The sequence below is a fragment of the Salmo salar genome, chromosome ssa09, assembly GCF_905237065.1.
Source record: "Salmo salar chromosome ssa09, Ssal_v3.1, whole genome shotgun sequence".
In the NCBI taxonomy this organism is placed as follows: Eukaryota; Metazoa; Chordata; class Actinopteri; order Salmoniformes; family Salmonidae; genus Salmo; species Salmo salar.
The window spans coordinates 151,730,536-151,750,000 of NC_059450.1; the positions used below are offsets into that span (position 1 = coordinate 151,730,536).

A 19,465-nucleotide genomic window follows, 5' to 3' on the forward strand; every position below is an offset into this window, starting at 1 on the left:
AGGTGTTTAACACGTCCCATGTTGGCAGCGTTCACACCAGCAGCCCAAATCAGACCCCCCCCCCCCCACTAATTGGTATTTCTCAGAGCTGATCCGATTGGTCAAATGACCATTAGTGGAAAAGACATATACTGCCTGTGTGAACACAGCCTATAGCGACTGCAGCTTTTCATGACCTGTAGCATGGTGTAACAAAATACAAGTCAATCAAATTCTCTTTTTTTTTTTTTAATTGTGTAAAAATCAGACATGAACACATGCAGACTAAAAACCAGTGTAACAAATTCACCAAGATCCTAAAAAAGGTTCTGAAATCAAGAGTCTGCATCCAGCTGTAAAAAAAATATGGTCTATTTCTAGAGAAGCCCAGTAGTCCTTCACATCTGTACAGAACACGGGGTTAGAGAACGCACATCTGACCAACGGAATGATCCAACACAGAATCCGGTAGTCACCTTCAGTCCGTCTTTCCTGAATGATTCTTTTATTGTTGAATACACATTTATTCCTTCTACCACTGAAGTGTCGCTTTTATAAATCAAAGCATTGTCAATAAATCAGCAGTTAACCATCTTTACACTGTAAATATGTTCTCTCCAAGTCCATCATTTTACATTTAAACAAACAAAACAAAACAAAAGGTTTGAATGGAAGGATTGGGGTGGGAAAGCAGAACAAAAATAAAATAGACAAAACTGCATTAAGGAGTGGAGGTTCCTCCTCCTGACCCTGGTCAGCGGTGGTGGCGCCCGTGACCCGAGTGTCCGCTGCTATGGCGTTTGCCCTTGTGGGTGCGCTCCCGCTCGTACGACCTGGACCGCTCCCTCCTGTCTCCACGGTGATGCCCTCCCCCAGGCCCACCTCTCTCGTGCTTGTGCTTCTTGGCCGAGGAGAGGTCCGACGTGCTGCGATCTCTGTCCCTCTCCCTCCCCCTCTCCCGTTCCCTCTCTCCCTTGCTGGCAGAGCGCGACCTGGACCGCTTCCTCTTGTGAGCCCCTCCTCCGCTGCTGCTATGACGACTCGATGGCTTGGGGTCGATGTTGCCATGGTGGCCAGGCTTCGACTTGAGATGTGGGAGGAGGGGGGAGGGCGGATGGCGTCGGGGTGATGGGCTGCGGCTGTGAGAGCGACTGCGGGAACGAGAACTGTAGGTCCCAGAACGACTGCGCCGGCTGTTGTAACTGCAGAGACAGTAAAGAAAACAGTTAAGACAGTGGTCTTCAGCAGTAACCTGGCCGTAAAGTACTGCAGTAACCTGGCCGGCACCGTAGTAACCTGGCCGTAAAGTACTGCAGTATCCTGGCCGGCACCGTAGTAACCTGGCCGTAAAGTACTGCAGTAACCTGGCCGGCACCGTAGTAACTTGTCTGTAAAGTACAGGTCTGTAAAGTATTGTAGTAACAGTCTGTAAAGTACAGGTCTGTAAAGTACTGCAGTAACCTGGCCGTAAAGTACAGGTATGTAAAGTACTGTAGTAACAGTCTGTAAAGTACAGGTCTGTAAAGTACTGCAGTAACCTGGCCGTAAAGTACAGGTCTGTAAAGTACTGTAGTAACAGTCTGTAAAGTACCAGTTTACTACGGTACTTTACATCCAGTTTACTAAGTAAAGCACACATAGTTAATGAAGGAGTGAGGTCTTACTGTCTGCGTGGGGAGCGTGATCGCGAGCGAGTTCTGGAACGAGATCCACTTCCACTGTTCCTTCCAATCTTCACCTCCTTCCTCAGCCTGAGAGAAGGAGAGAGAGAAAAGATGCCATTTCCATTAGAGGTGTCTGCTTATAATAAAAATACAACTTTAACAGGAAAATAGGCCCCGTTATGTATGAGTATGTCTTTACCCGTTGTGTGGGCTCTTGGAGCCCTGGGCTCTGCTGTCTGGATCTTTCTTTCCAGGTTTGAGGGCCAGGAGGTTTGGAGATTTATCCTCCACCTTCACTACATTGGGGGAACCTGGGAACACAGATGCATACCATGTCACTACACCGGTTGGTCCCCGTTTAGAAATGTAAAGTTATGTTAATTCTTGTATTTTTAAATGAAGCGTTTTAAATGGGTTTAAATGAACAACTACGGTAAGGTAACCTCACAGGGTTTAAATGAACAACTACGGTAAGGTAACCTCACAGGGTTTAAATGAACAACTACGGTAAGGTAACCTCACAGGGTTTAAATGAACAACTACGGTAAGGTAACCTCACAGGGTTTAAATGAACAACTACGGTAAGGTAACCTCACAGGGTTTAAATGAACAACTACGGTAAGGTAACCTCACAGGGTTTAAATGAACAACTACGGTAAGGTAACCTCACAGGGTTTAAATGAACAACTACGGTAAGGTAACCTCACAGGGTTTAAATGAACAACTACGGTAAGGTAACCTCACAGGGTTTAAATGAACAACTACGGTAAGGTAACCTCACAGGGTTTAAATGAACAACTACGGTAAGGTAACCTCACAGGGTTTAAATGAACAACTACGGTAAGGTAACCTCACAGGGTTTAAATGAACAACTACGGTAAGGTAACCTCACAGGGTTTAAATGAACAACTACGGTAAGGTAACCTCACAGGGTTTAAATGAACAACTACGGTAAGGTAACCTCACAGGGTTTAAATGAACAACTACGGTAAGGTAACCTCACAGGGTTTAAATGAACAACTACGGTAAGGTAACCTCACAGGGTTTAAATGAACAACTACGGTAAGGTAACCTCACAGGGTTTAAATGAACAACTACGGTAAGGTAACCTCACAGGGTTTAAATGAACAACTACGGTAAGGTAACCTCACAGGGTTTAAATGAACAACTACGGTAAGGTAACCTCACAGGGTTTAAATGAACAACTACGGTAAGGTAACCTCACAGGGTTTAAATGAACAACTACGGTAAGGTAACCTCACAGGGTTTAAATGAACAACTACGGTAAGGTAACCTCACAGGGTTTAAATGAACAACTACGGTAAGGTAAACTCACAGGGTTTAAATGAACAACTACGGTAAGGTAACCTCACAGGGTTTAAATGAACAACTACGGTAAGGTAACCTCACAGGGTTTAAATGAACAACTACGGTAAGGTAAACTCACAGGGTTTAAATGAACAACTACGGTAAGGTAAACCTCACAGGGTTTAAATGAACAACTACGGTAAGGTAAACCTCACAGGATTTAAATGAACAACTACGGTAAGGTAACCTCACAGGGTTTAAATGAACAACTACGGTAAGGTAACCTCACAGGGTTTAAATGAACAACTACGGTAAGGTAACCTCACAGGGTTTAAATGAACAACTACGGTAAGGTAACCTCACAGGGTTTAAATGAACAACTACGGTAAGGTAACCTCACAGGGTTTAAATGAACAACTACGGTAAGGTAACCTCACAGGGTTTAAATGAACAACTACGGTAAGGTAACCTCACAGGGTTTAAATGAACAACTACGGTAAGGTAAACCTCACAGGGTTTAAATGAACAACTACGGTAAGGTAACCTCACAGGGTTTAAATGAACAACTACGGTAAGGTAACCTCACAGGGTTTAAATGAACAACTACGGTAAGGTAACCTCACAGGGTTTAAATGAACAACTACGGTAAGGTAACCTCACAGGGTTTAAATGAACAACTACGGTAAGGTAAACTCACAGGGTTTAAATGAACAACTACGGTAAGGTAACCTCACAGGGTTTAAATGAACAACTACGGTAAGGTAACCTCACAGGGTTTAAATGAACAACTACGGTAAGGTAACCTCACAGGGTTTAAATGAACAACTACGGTAAGGTAACCTCACAGGGTTTAAATGAACAACTACGGTAAGGTAACCTCACAGGGTTTAAATGAACAACTACGGTAAGGTAACCTCACAGGGTTTAAATGAACAACTACGGTAAGGTAACCTCACAGGGTTTAAATGAACAACTACGGTAAGGTAACCTCACAGGGTTTAAATGAACAACTACGGTAAGGTAACCTCACAGGGTTTAAATGAACAACTACGGTAAGGTAACCTCACAGGGTTTAAATGAACAACTACGGTAAGGTAACCTCACAGGGTTTAAATGAACAACTACGGTAAGGTAACCTCACAGGGTTTAAATGAACAACTACGGTAAGGTAACCTCACAGGGTTTAAATGAACAACTACGGTAAGGTAAACCTCACAGGGTTTAAATGAACAACTACGGTAAGGTAACCTCACAGGGTTTAAATGAACAACTACGGTAAGGTAACCTCACAGGGTTTAAATGAACAACTACGGTAAGGTAACCTCACAGGGTTTAAATGAACAACTACGGTAAGGTAAACTCACAGGGTTTAAATGAACAACTACGGTAAGGTAACCTCACAGGGTTTAAATGAACAACTACGGTAAGGTAAACTCACAGGGTTTAAATGAACAACTACGGTAAGGTAACCTCACAGGGTTTAAATGAACAACTACGGTAAGGTAACCTCACAGGGTTTAAATGAACAACTACGGTAAGGTAACCTCACAGGGTTTAAATGAACAACTACGGTAAGGTAAACCTCACAGGGTTTAAATGAACAACTACGGTAAGGTAACCTCACAGGGTTTAAATGAACAACTACGGTAAGGTAACCTCACAGGGTTTAAATGAACAACTACGGTAAGGTAACCTCACAGGGTTTAAATGAACAACTACGGTAAGGTAACCTCACAGGGTTTAAATGAACAACTACGGTAAGGTAACCTCACAGGGTTTAAATGAACAACTACGGTAAGGTAAACTCACAGGGTTTAAATGAACAACTACGGTAAGGTAACCTCACAGGGTTTAAATGAACAACTACGGTAAGGTAACCTCACAGGGTTTGGATCCAGGAGAGAAGCCCCCCAGGTTGGACAGAGCTGGGGTCCCATCAGGGTTCAACCCTTTAGCCTTCAGCTTGGCCTCCTGCAGAGACATCTTCCTCTTCTCCACTTCCTTCTCCAGGTGGTCATAGTCCGGCTGGCCCAGAGAGAGAGAGAGACAGTTTTAGGAGGGTGATGCATAGAGGAACATGGTCATGGTTCCAGGGTGATACTGTTCATACATACAGCATGTACCTTCTTCCTGGTGTAGAGTTTGAGGGTGGTGATACAGACATCCTTGATCTCCTCCTCTGTGGCTCCAAACAGCAGATACCAGTGAGGTCTGGATGGGAGAGGCATCTACAGAAGACACACAGCACCTCAGTTAATGACGCTACACATTTTGTTTTTTTTGAAGACTAAAGAGATTGGAAGAGGTGGGAGAAAGACGGAGAGAAGGTGAGATGAAAAGGAGAAGCCAAATCCAATCCAGCCGTACCTGGAGAGCTCTGGCAGCCAGGTAGATGCAGGCACATGCGATGGTTTCAGCTTGGAACCTCACAAACACGTTGGTCCTGAGGCTGTCATTCATGTAGTTCCTACAAGGACACAAGCAACATACAGAAACATAGCACCATAGCCTCGTGTCCCTCCCCAACAGACCATATCCCAGAAACACTGGTCTGGGTAGTCACCAGCTGGTCCTCAACAGCTACAGGTTGTGCAGGCTTGTTCTAGCTTCACCGTGTTACTTCAACCATGTGATAGTGCAGGGGTGAAACAAAAGCCTAAACATTTTGCAGCTCTACAGGACCAGAGTTGGTGACCACTCCAATAAAGAGTTATACATCTGAAATAGTAATAGACAAACAGTATGGAGACTGTAGTTTAGCTTTGTCCCTCTCTCTCTCTCTCTCATGTTGGTGTTGAGCTGGACATGCAGCGTCACAGATGAAAGCTTGTAGACAGGACAGGATGGTTATCCAAGAGCCCACTGATCCTTACCGTAAAAGACAATACGGCACCCAAAACACAAGTCCTATTCAGAGGTGGTGGACATGCGTCCTATCAGAGGACATGCCTGTCTAAAGTACGCATGCAAACAGTAGGGGAATGCAGAGCAGACCGAGGTGACCAGAGACATACAGCAGCCCTTTACAATATGCAGCCATCGGCCAGATAGGTAATGACCTATCCCTTGGCCGAGAGGAGATGGAAGTTTCCCTTACCTGCAGATCAAGGATCAGATTGGACAGGTCTGACATGATGCACTCTGCACAGTTAAAGAGTAGGTAACCCTGAACTCCACATCAAAAGGCCAACTCAAAGCTGCCATGTGTAGAAGAGTGACGGTTGATGGAAGCTAACAGGGTTCAGGCGGTTTAAAGTGGGATTGTAACTGCAGCTAGTTGTCTTGAGTTTCAGTGACCCTGATAAGCTATAGCTCAGGCATGACAACATCTGACAGACAACGGACATTTCAGACGGATGGTTCTGTCGTCTAGCAAGCAGTCAGACAGAAACAGAAAGATGAGTGGAGACAGAACAAAAGACTGTTGGTGACATCCTTTCCCACCCTACACACATCCCACCAGAACGTGTACCCGTCAGGATTCAATGGAAGCTGGGTCTGATATGCAAAACCTAGCTTTACCGATGGAACAAAAAAACGAACTCTAAAGACATTGAAATGTAAACTTGGCTTCACTGAATAGTCTGAGCAGATTTCCCCATTCTGAGCCAGTCCTGGAGCTTGACCCTTGTGTATGTGGGTTGTCATATGATTTCAGATCAGACAGTCTCAAATGAAAAGCAGCACACACAGGGGTCCCACAGAACAGGCTTCCCTAGACTGGCCGAGGGTTGGAACTTTGGACTATTGATAGACTACTGCTGAAAGTGGCCAGTGGATATTGATGGGTGACGAGACAGGTCCTTGGTGGCAAAGCCTGAGCAGGATCATCCTGTAAGACATGTCTGGAGACCACATGAGTTTGGGAAAAATCAAATAGACAGTTCAACAGTACACTTTAACTACTGCATCAAAAAGGCATACCCAGAAAACGGTCCAGTCAACAACAAAAAAAACTATGCTTACTTCGAATCTAAAGCAAGCAACTAAAAAAAAAAATGCTATTGTAGTTAGAGCTATCTATTTGGTAAAAAAATAAATAAAAAAATAAACAGTTTAACCTTGGAAGCACAACCCAAAAAATACAAATCCTTCTGGACACCCCAAGAGAAAACAAGACCATGATGGCAGTTGGGAAAGGCCCGCCCCCTTCAGTGAATCTCGGCAGAGAGCTCTCACTGGATTGGCTGTCTCCGAGAAGGGCAGCCAGCCAATGGGGGGAGCTTCCTGGGGTCATGTGGTTGGAGGAGCAGAGTTCAGAGGTTCTTTATGAGACTTACCAGCATGGACTACCCTTTAATCAAAGAGTAGAGAGAAAGGACAAAGTTAAACTGAGTTCCTTGGGCACCAGAATCAGACTAGAAATAGCCATGTAAAGGACAAGAGGAAAACAAACAGGGCTCAATAAGACACTAATGAATCCATCAGAGAAAAGAGGTTACAGAGGGGTGGAGGAGACAGGTGTTTGTGACGTAGGGCACCGGGTTAGTTAGGGTAGAGGCCATGTACTCACCAGGCGGTCTGGACCAGAGTCTGGTTCTTCTCACATTCCAGGACTTGCAGGTACATGACGATGACCTGGAAGAAGAACAGTTGACATTATGCAATAACCAGCGCGGTTTCACAATCCCCAGAACGTAGAATGCAAACCACCAGCCTGTACTGAGAATGGACCATGTTCTAGAACAACATAACTATAGAGGTGTCATGTGAGTCACAGAAACCGTCACAGCTTTAACTGAACAGCAGTGTTAGTGGAGTCTGATAGGTTTGGCATAAAGCTAATGCTGAGAGATACATTTAGCTGGAACTGTTGGCTCAGAATACCACCGGTTGCAATGTTGGAGTGTTGTGAGAGGTGCAACTGGGTCTCACCTTGTGCGGATGCTTGACGTGTACGCAGAAGCCCAGCTCCTTCAGGATTCTCCGCTCAGCTTTGATCACTTGGTTTTTGGTATTAATGTAGTTCTGATCAAGAATCAATGAACTTGCACTCCTGCTTTATAAAAAGAATGAAAATAACCAAAAATGTTTCCCACCCCCTCAAAAACAGACTAAAAGAAAGCACCCTTCTGCTTTCTTTGACTGGTTCTCTTTTCCCCTTGGACCAACTTAAAGCAACAGGCCCAAATGGAGTATTTTTAAGGGGTTTAGTTGGCTCCTGTGATTTCAGAGGAAGCTTTTGAGTCACACGGTCCAAAGTCTGCCCCAAGTCACCATGCATCACAGCTTTGACAGAAATATCAACAGAAATCTAAACTTCACCAAACCTGGGGGGGGAACTAGACCAGCCAATCAGTTCTTCACCTTGTATTGTTGTATTATGAATAGCTCTGACGAAGGCCGTGAGGTCGATACGTAAAGCTTATTAAATATCAGTGATACTATCAAGAGCAGTGTGCGGTTTCCTTCATCTTGTATTAGAACTAGAAATGGGACGCAAAAAATATATTCTCAACTTAGGTGTCGGCTATCTGATGACAAATACTGTGGAAAAGTAAATAACCATTTGACTGGCTTCAGTCATATAGTCACCCAATAAGGAAGCATTACAAGCCAAACATACACTTCTCACCACATTATGGAAAGAAAAGCCTTAAGGTAGGGCATACACTACGATTACCTACAAAACATGCACTTAAAAACACTAATTGTAAGAAAATGGACCCACGAGACTGGAAATGTGAGTGGTGGCCAAAAACGCTTATATTTACAGATCAAAACATTGTTTTTTTAAAGAGAACAAATATAGTCAACTTTGGACATCACTGTCTAGACTCATACATGTACTGGGTGTAAATATATATGTTGATGTACACTTTATTTAACCAGGAGAGTCACATTGAGATAGACATGTGTTTTTCATCTGAACCCCGACGGGATAAACTTCTAAGAAGCATGTAAAGGTCCCCAGAATGTCTCTTAACCAGATAAAAACCTGGAACTAAAGCAGCACAGATCTCATCCCATTCAGTTCTGGCAGCTCTCAGTCAACACCCAGAACCTGCCCATACAACATTAAGGACGCCACAGCAGAAGTCATGCAAGTGTCCTAGCATTCCTATCTGGTACTCTGATATGACATGGTAATAACATGCCTCTGTAGCTTTCTGGTACTCTGATATGACATGGTAATAACATGCCTCTGTAGCTTTCTGGTACTCTGATATGACATGGTAATAACATGCCTCTGTAGCTTTCTGGTACGCTGATATGACATGGTAATAACATGCCTCTGTAGCTTTCTGGTACTCTGATATGACATGGTAATAACATGCCTCTGTAGCTTTCTGGTACTCTGATATGACATGGTAATAACATGCCTCTGTAGCTTTCTGGTACTCTGATATGACATGGTAATAACATGCCTCTGTAGCTTGCTGGTACTCTGATATGACAAAAATCTCTAACACTCATCTCCCTCACTAGCTTTAAGCACCAGCTGTCAGAGCAGCTCACCGATTACTGCACCTGTACATAGCCCATCTATAATTTAGCCCAAACAACTACCTCTTCCCCTACTGTATTTATTTATTTTGCTCCTTTGCACCCCATTATTTCTATTTCTACTTTTCACTTTCTTCCACTACAAATCTACCATTCCAGTGTTTTACTTGCTATATTGTATTTACTTTGCCACCATGGCCTTTTTTGCCTTTACCTCCCTTATCTCACCTCATTTGCTCACTTTGTATATAGACTTATTTTTCTACTATATTATTGACTGTAGGTTTGTTTTACTCCATGTGTAACTCTGTTGTTGTATGTGTCAAAACGGCTTGCTTTATCTTGGCCAGGTCGCAGTTGTAAATGAGAACTTGTTCTCAACTTGCCTACCTGATTAAATAAAGGTGAAATAAAAATAAATAAATGGTAATAACATGCCTCTGTAGATAATACCTCTGGATGTCAGATCTCAGTCAGAACTAAAATACATTTCCTAACTGAACATCTACTAGACCACAAACACGACCAAAGTTACAATTAAACGTGTTTGGATTTACTAATTTCCTGACTTCAGTGGAGTCTAGACAGGATGACAAAAACACGTGACATGGAAAATGTGTGCAGCTTCAGTTCGTGTTTCTAAACTACTACACAAGCTGAAATCAGTCAGGTGGAATAGCTACATCTACTTCAGACGGACTTAACTTTAGAATTCCATGGTCAACTTCAAGAGAAAACTATTTCCTCCAAAACAAAATGTCTCTCTCTCAACAAAAAAAACAAGCACCTGAAGAACTCAGCTTATGTCCAATTACAGGTGGTGATGTAGAGTAAAACAAGCAACTCCACCAACCCAGCTCTTAAACATATTGTATCTCCTCAATATTAAATCTAGATAGTGAACATATGCATATCAACAATTCAGAAAATATTCTAAGAGGAAAGAAAAAGGTGATATTTCTGTGAAAGCCACGAATGCCATTTGGTGAATGAGGGAGGTTGCTCTGTAGTACATACTGTATGTAGTGTTTGAGCTACATTACCACAGGATCCGCAAACACCCAAAGCTTAGACTGAGTCAAAGGAGTCCCCAAGGCTCCCAGCCTAGGACCTGCGGCCAACCTGTCCTCCCCGATCCCAGTGCACCGCAGTGACTCACACCACGGGCGTCTCCCAGGGGAGGGGGTGACACCTCGCTCATGGTTGTCATGCCGACTGCTTCATCTCTACGTACCATTCCACATCACCCAGGCTTTGGTAAATGTAGCTGGTCGCTGTTAGTTGGTTGCAAGGGAAAAGAGAACCCAAGTTAATACCACAGCCTTAGAATTGGAACTGAACAGATTATTCTGGTCAAAGAAAGACACTCGTCTAGCACAGTGTTGTCTTCTGGTGCCAAGTTGGTTTTGTCTTGGCAAGCAACACTTTAGGTTAGATGTGTTAATGTATCACCTTTCACTGAACTACTTGTCTATGTAGGTAGCTGTGAATATATTGCTGTAACTACCATTGATCAGATGAGGAAACTGAAACGTTTTAGAGTATGGTTTAGAGTACATGGATCAACAGAAGGTCACTTTCACATTAATACATCAGATCAACATCATGCAAGATACTTAAAACATAGTTACTAATTAATGTAATGCCAGATGAATAAATTTGCCTCTCACAAATGGTTGACATACATTTAACAGAAATGAAGGATAGTTTCTATATGGATGCTTACCTTTTGCCTCTATGACTCTGTTTTAAATGGTGAAAAACATTGATGACGTCTCTGAATCGTCTTGGTGCTTCCTCGATCTTGGAAGCCAAGTTGACACAGGCCATAGCAACAATCTGGGGACACGAATAGAATAACAGAAAGTTACAGTATGAAGCTAGATGTGGTTAGCTATCAAAACACTAACATTACTCTGGGGCCTTGCAATGATAACTTTGTATAAAGTGGTTAGCTATATCAAATCAAATTTTTGATAGGTACAATCAGTTAGGAATGGTTTCAACTTTAAAACGGGCCTGGTTAACATACAGTAAATGACAATATGGCCGCCAATGTAAACGACTCTCTACGCACACCACCAGTGAGTCAAAGATCATTCCATCTGTGAGTGAGTGCCGTAACTAAACTAACTAATGTTGTGTTGCTAATCAGCTGAAAGAGACACTGGCTTACCTCAAAACTGTGTTTGACAAACGATTTAGAGTAGAAAAAACGATGAAAAAGAACTTGACCCGTAGCCATTGCCACCTGTAATGTAAAGAACAAATGACATTAGAAGGAAGTAACGTTGCTTTCAACTCAACAATAGACATCCGCCATTTTGTTCTTGTCATCCCACAGCCCCGGATGTAATCGCGCTAACGTTAACAATCGCTACACACGTATAAATCAACTACTTCATTTTATAAGTAACAGTATAACACAGATAATTGCACTAAATAACACATCTGATTCGATAAATTGACCGTCACTGACCAAGTTAGCCTACTAGATTACGCTAATAAATAAATGAGCTGAGTTAGGCCTTGGCTTGGGTATTTCCCTTCCTTGGCCTCATTTTGACGGGTTATATAAACAAAGAGGTGAGTTATAAAACAATGGCAACTATAGTACCTAGCTACGTTTTTCAGAAGTTGACGGTACTGGATTTGCATTTTGAGTGTTTACCTGTGGCAAACGTAGAAGAATACCAGCCGATTGAATTAGCTCGCAACCCAGGATACGGAGGTCGGTCTCCGTGTGCAGGTCGAGTCCATCGAGCATAGACGGGGTTGGCTGAAGCCTTTCCTCCGGTATGAGAGAGTTGCTGATAGTGAGGTAAACTTCAGAGTAAACTCTGTCGCCTATAAGGATCCCATCATTGTTCGTGGACGTGTTGGGAACAGCGGAGAGGGGAGCAGCGGCCATGTTCGCCACAAATGAAAGCAGTGAACGACACAACAACGCAGCCCAGACAGCTTCACCGACCGAGAAAAGAAAAGATGAGCAAATCGATGACGTCAGCGCACTGTTGAACTACGTACACAATACGTACGCGGAACTGTGTGACAGGGAAATAAATAGTTCCAATGAATCATACATTTCAGGCTGAAGTGCCTTACGGCATTTTTGTAACAATAGGCTATAATATTAGTCATATAATTTTGCATACACTTTGATCTGTAATCCCATAGGAATGGATGATGGAACTGACAAATAGCAAGCAAGTCACTTTTTTTTGGTAACTGTCTGGAATTGTCAATGACGATATTTCTGGGAACTCTTTTTTTTATACAGCGTTTGAACATATCCATCCGCCCGTCATCCTGAACAAAAATATAAAGGCAACAGTGATCTCGTCACGGTATGGATAATTACCATGGATAAAATTCAATTGTGTTCGTTGTCCGAAGCATATGCCTGCCATATCCATGGTCCCACTACTACTATGGGGCACTATTTTAATCAGTAAACCGCTTACCCACACGACGCCATAAACGTGGTCTGTGGTTGTGAGGCCATTTGGATGTACTGCCAAATTCTCTAAAATGACGTTGGAGGCAGCTTGTGGTAGAGAAATAAACATTCAATTCTCTGGTGGACATTCCTGCAATCAGCATGCCAATTGCACACTCCCTCAAAACTTGAGACATCTGTGGCATTGTGTTGTGTGACAAAACTGCACATTTTAGAGTGGCCTTTTATTGTCCCCAGCACAACAAGGTGGACCTGTTTAATGATCATGCCTTTGAATCAGCTTCTTGATATGCCACACCAGTTAGGTGGATGGGTTATTTTGGAGAAATGCTCACTAACAGGGATGATAACAAATTTGTGCAGAAAAGTTAAGAGAAATTATATTTTTGTGCATATGGAACATTTCTGGGATCTTTTATTTCAGCTCATGAAACACGTTACATGTTGCGTTTCTATTTTTGTTCAGTGCAGTTTGTTTTGTTCAGGGTAGTTTGTTTTGTTCAGGGTAGTTTGTTTTGTTCAGTGCAGTTTGTTTTGTTCAGGGTAGTTTGTTTTGTTCAGGGTAGTTTGTTTTGTTCAGGGTAGTTTGTTTTGTTCAGTGTTGTTTGTTTTGTTCAGTGTTGTTTGTTTTGTTCAGTGCAGTTTGTTTTGTTCAGGGTAGTTTGTTTTGTTCAGGGTAGTTTGTTTTGTTCAGGGTTGTTTGTTTTGTTCAGTGTTGTTTGTTTTGTTCAGGGTAGTTTGTTTTGTTCAGGGTAGTTTGTTTTGTTCAGGGTAGTTTGTTTTGTTCAGGGTAGTTTGTTTTGTTCAGTGTAGTTTGAGACCTGCAGCCCTTGCATGAGACAGAAGCAGTCAGACAGAAAAATGATTCCGCAGCACGCTCTCTCACCAGTGAATTACGTTTGGTTCCTATTGAATACACGGCAGTAGAACATTTGAGGTGCAGGTACTCAGTTCCACGTCATTTCATCAAGCCATGGCACCCACCATCTCAGATTGTTCTGACATGGTTTCTATAGTTAGTAACAGATACGATTAGCATTTCTGAAACATTATTTTGTTGAAATATAGTTTGATCTCTGACAAATGAAGCTAATTGATTGCACCCAAATTGGCCATTTTAATGTATAGGATTCAGATAATATTCAATAAATATAGTACGTAACATCCACTTTGTATTAAACTTCTACTTACAAATGAGTAAGACATAAGGAATTCCCCCCAAATGGTCAAAAATCACCCGTGGACCCCCCCCCCACCCTATGCCAATCCAACCCCAACAACCACTATCAGTATTCCCTGTGAATCTGGTGATGTGTCCCCCTGTTAATAACATACAGGCAGAAATAAACAGATTGTTCATTCAAAAGATTGTCCTCATTAAACAGCTAAGTGGAGATAGAATGTTCCTCCATGCACATCCATTTGGCTGTCAGGGGTTGGCAGGTTCATCACAGCGTACATCAGAAGACACACAGTGTGTTCTCTCCTCTCAGCCAAAAGCACTTAACAGAGGTGTTGTTTGACCATAGCAGCACAGACCTGTCTAGGCATGGTTCAGAGTAGATCTACTCGTATCAGTTTTCTAAGTGCTCCCGCAGGTTTCCTACCTACTTTTCTATCATTTCCTGGATCTAATGTCTCGTAAAATCACAGAGGGATAGAAAAAAAAATATATAGATTAATTGGAGAAAATCCATCATTGTATGCAAAGCCTTTGAGGTGAAGACGGCTACAATTAACGGATGCATGTAGTAGTTATCCAGGTATTCCCCTGACAGACAGACTGTTTACTGTTACCAGTTGGTTGACTTTTCAGACTTTTTGTTCATTTATTTATTTATTTATTCATGAGCGTTTTGTATAATCAGTTGAGAGCTGCCAGTAAGTTATGTAGTATAGTACTCGAGACCCTATATAATGACTCTGTATATTAGAAGTCAACAGGTAGCACAGTGGTTAGTCTGCCATTACATGATGAAAGTCAATCTGACAGCGTGATAGAAGGAAAGCCATATTGCTCTTCTAGCCCAAGGCGTCTACGTTGAAAGTTGGACACAGAATTCTCCAACTGTCTGACACATCAGCAAAAGTGGGTCGGGGCCCCAAAGTCAATGCTCAGGCAACAATTAGCAGAAGCAATACTGTATCGCTCTGAAGCTAATGGTGACACAGGATATGGATTGTACAAACAGCAGAGGGCGACAGAGTACAGAAGATGGAAAGGTTTCTCAGTGAATGTGAAGACAGCGGTGTGTTCCTGCACACACACACACACACACACACACACACACACACACACATTGGTTGTTTGTGTGTAGTGGGAACCCAGAGTGGTGACCTTGGATGGTAGCCCTGTTGGCCTGATGTTATACAGCTGTGTGTGTTGATCAGTGAGTGTTAGATGTGTGTGTGTGTGTGTGTGTGTGTGTGTGTGTGTGTGTTTTTGTGTGTCTGGGAGCCATGTTCTGGCCTGACATTGTTCAGCTGTGCATATTGTTTACTGGGTGCGTGTGTACGTGTGGTTACTAAGGTTACACACTGCTGTATGTGTGTGTGACGTTGCGTGTTACAGTGCATTCGGAAAATATTCAGACCCCTTGACTTTTTCCACATTTTGTTATGTAGGTTACATCCTTATTCTAAAATTGATTAAAAAAATAGGTTTTTCAATTTTTTTGCAAATGTATAAAAAAACAAAACAGAAATACCTTATTTACATATGAGACTCAAAATTGAGCTCAGGTGCGTCCTGTTTCCATTGATTATGCTTGATATGTTTCTACAACCTGATTGGAGTCCACCTATGGTAAATTAAATTGATTGGACATGATTTGGAAAGGCACACACCTGTCTATATAAGGTCCCACAGTTGACAGTGCATGTCAGAGCAAAAACCAAGCCATGAGGTTCAAGGAATTGTCCGTAGAACTCCGAGACAGGATTGTGTCGAGGCACAGATCTGGGGAAGAGTATCAAAACATTTCTTCCGCATTGAAGGTTTCCAAGAACACGGTGGCCTCCATCATTCTTAAATGGAAGAAGTTTGGAACCACAAAGACTCTTCCTAGAACTGGCCGCCCAGCCAAACTGAGCAATCGGGGGAGAAGGGCCTTGGTCAGGGAGGTGACCAAGAACCCGATGGTCACTCTGACAGAGCTCCAGAGTTCCTTTGTGGAAATGGGAGAACCTTCCAGTAGGACAACCATCTCTGCAGCACTTCACCAACAGGCCTTTATAGTAGAGTGGCCAGATGGAAGACACTCCTCAGTAAAAGGCACATGACGGCCCTCTTTGAGTTTGCCAAAAGGCACCTAAAGGACTATCAAACCATGAGAAACATGGCCATTGAAACTAAGATTGAACTCTTTAGCCTGAATGCCAAGTGTCACGTCTGGAGGAAACCTGGCACCATCCCTACAGTGAAGCATAGTGGTGGCAGCATCATGCTGTGGGGATGTTTTTCAGGGACAGGGACTGGAAGACTAGTCAGGATCAAGGGAAAGATGAACGGAGCAAAGTACAGCGAGATCCTTGATGAAAACCTTTTCTAGAGCACTCAGGACCTCAGACTGTGGGCGAAGGTTCACCTTCCAACAGGACAATGACCCGAAGCACACAGCCAAGACAACACAGGAGTGGCTTCGGGACAAGTCTCTGAATGTCATTGAGTAGCCCAGCCAGAGCCCGACTTGAACCCGATCGAACATCTCTCGAGAGACCTGAAAATAGCTGTGCAGCAACGCTCCCCATCCAACCTGACAAAGCTTGAGAGGATCTGCAGAGAAGAATGGGAGAAACTCCCCAAATACAGGTGTGCCAAGCTTGTAGCATCATACCCAAGAAGACTCAAGGCTGTAATCGTTGCCAAAGGTGCTTCAACAAAGTACTGAGTAAAGGGTCTGAATACTTATGTAAATGTGATATTTCAGTATTGTATTTTGTATTAATACATTTGCAAAAATGTCAAAAACTGTTTTGGATTTGTCATTACGGAGTATTGTATGTTGAGCAGCAGTTAGGGCTTCCTGATGATGAACAAGGTGTTAGTCACACACACACACACACACACACACACACACACACACACACACACACACACACACACACACACACACCTGGAGAAAATCAGACCTCTATGAAATAAAAATGGATGGCCCTCCGTTCACAAAAATATATTTTTTCCCGAACCCTCCCCGAACGCTTTAAAAACTAGTGTCTAGTTGGAGAAACAGACGCCTCACAAGTCAACTGGCAACTTCATGAAATACTACCCGCAAAACGCCAGTCTCAACGTCAACAGTGAAGAGGCGACTCCGGGATGCTGGCCTTCAAGGCAGAGTTGCAAAGAAAAAGCCATATCTCAGACTAGCCAATAAAAATAAAGGTTAAGATGGGCAAAGGAACACAGACACTGGACAGAGGAACTCTGCCTAGAAGGTCAGCATCCCGGAGTCGCCTCTTCACTGTTGACGTTGAGACTGGTGTTTGTGGGTATTATTTAATGAAGCTGCCAGCTGAGGACTTGTGAGGCGTCTGTTTCTCAAACTAAACACTCTAATGTACTTGTCCTCTAGCTCAGTTGTGCACCGGGGCCTCCCACTCCTCTTTCTATTCTGGTTAGAGTCAGTTTGCGCTGTTCTGTGAAGGGAGTAGTACACAGCATTGTATGAGATCTTCAGTTTCTTGGCAATTTCTCGCATGGACTAGCCTTCATTTCTCAGAACAAGAATAGTCTGATGAGTTTCAGATGAAAGGTCTTTGTTTCTGCCCATTTTGAGCCTGTAATCAAACCCACAAATGCTGATGCTCCAGATACTCAAATAGTCTAAAGGCCAGTTTTATTGCTTCTTTAATCAGCACAGTTTCCAGCTGTGCTAACATAATTGCAAAAGGGTTTTCTAATGATCAATTAGCCTTTTAAAATGATAAACTTGGATTAGCTAATGCAACATGCCATTGGAACACAGGAGTGATGGTTGCTGATAATGGGCCTCTGTACGCCTATGTAGATATTCCATAAAAAATCTGCCATTTCCAGCTACAATAGTCATTAACAATGTCAACACTGTATTTCTGATCAATTTGTTATTTTAAGTGGACCAAAAAAATATGCTTTTCTTTCAAAAACATTTCTAAGTGACCCCAAAACTTTTGAATGGTACTGTATATATTTTTTTAAATGTCCTTTTATACAGCCAAAATGCAAAATGTATAAGCATGTTGTTGAAGTGCTGAGCGCTCCTGCCAGCCTGTAGTGTGTCACAAATGCTTTACATTTGATTTCTTAAATGGCAGGCTATAGCCTTGAAATAATTATAATATAGCCTAAATAATGAATTTGCTACCTGGCTTGCTCCTGACTGATTTAGACTTAGTGTGTTGTTTAATAGCCTGTTGAAAGTCAATTGATAGTGACAGATTCACACATTACTTCCCAAGCAAAGTAAATGTTTTGTATCCTCGGCGATAGAAGGCTCTGAATGTTGCGTCTGAATATCATAGAGACAAACCAAAGATATCCCATATGCATCATAGTCACGTCTTTCTTTTATGCGGGGCAGAGCAGATGAACCCAAATGCAGACTTAGAGACAAGGATTGGTAACCAATGTATTTATTGAAAAGCAGGAGAGGAGATGGGGTGCAGTCCAGGGGAATCTCGGGCGGGTAGTAGGGAATCCGGACTGAGGCTGAGGTTGGGGGCAAGGAGATTAGGAACCGGGTGAGCAGGTCTGGAGCAGAATCCAATGAGGCACTAGGGTGGGGATCCAGGGCAGGGAAGCAGGACTGAGGAGACAAGGGACTGGAGACAGGTACCAGAGTCAGAGCAGACGGTAATGTCGAGGAGATAAAAAGCAGCGTGAGGCAAGGGAAAACAGGCACAACAGGCTAACAAAATCTATGCAGGAACAAACAGCTAGCAATACAGACTGACTGAGTAGAGGCTACAATCTGGCAGTGTGGAAGTGGCAGGGCTGAGTATTTATAGGGTTCTTGATTACGGAACAGGTTGCAACTGGTGGGAATCTGCTCTGCTTCCAGCACACCTGTCTCCACACACACACACACACACACACACACACACACACACACACACACACACACACACACACACACACACACACACACACACACACACACGCACACGCGCACACAGAGAGAGAGCACTGATGTAGTGGTGGCAGGTTAGGGAGGTCCAGGATAAGAAGTAGAGGGGGCGTGGCAGGAGCAGATGTAACACTTTCCCCTGCATTTTACAACGTGTTTCTAGCACAAAGCATTGCAGACTAAAGCATCGTTACAGATCACTTTATATAATCAGGTCCATTTCATTGTTTTCAAAATATTAAGCTAATAGAGGGTACGCAATGCTTTTATCCAATTTCTTTAACAAAAGCCACAATACCCTCACACACTCCCTCAATTCAAGCCCTGGTTACAACTTAACACACCAAGCCCTTCACTCTGATAAATAGCTTCATTATGGGCAACATATTGTGTTTATTAAAATAAATTATAGCAGTAGCAAGCTTACCTCTGGTCCTCTTTTTCATCTTCGCACTCTCCCTCCCAAACTAAACAGGACATCAGTAGGCCTCGTCCGCAAA

General features: G+C 42.9%; 1 protein-coding gene across 4 annotated transcripts; it reads right to left on the reverse strand.

Moving 5' to 3' along the window:
* Nucleotides 1-212: 212 nt before the first annotated feature.
* Nucleotides 213-12,397, reverse strand: LOC106613252 (cyclin-L1). Of its 4 annotated transcripts, none has more exons than XM_014215335.2 (11): nucleotides 12,070-12,397; nucleotides 11,575-11,649; nucleotides 11,125-11,237; nucleotides 7,827-7,947; nucleotides 7,465-7,529; nucleotides 5,319-5,418; nucleotides 5,075-5,179; nucleotides 4,835-4,976; nucleotides 1,843-1,954; nucleotides 1,644-1,730; nucleotides 213-1,181 (listed from the first exon to the last, which is right to left on the reverse strand). In XM_014215335.2, the coding sequence occupies exons 1-11, from the start codon at nucleotides 12,307-12,309 to the stop codon at nucleotides 734-736; spliced, it is 1,608 nt and encodes a 535-aa protein (XP_014070810.1). In that variant the 5' UTR covers nucleotides 12,310-12,397; the 3' UTR covers nucleotides 213-733. The 4 variants fall into 4 exon arrangements, with proteins under 4 accessions (XP_014070810.1, XP_014070809.1, XP_014070808.1 ...); XM_014215334.2 differs by having other exon boundaries at nucleotides 7,827-7,950; XM_014215333.2 differs by having other exon boundaries at nucleotides 5,066-5,179; nucleotides 12,070-12,396.
* Between the last annotated feature and the right edge of the window lie 7,068 nt (nucleotides 12,398-19,465).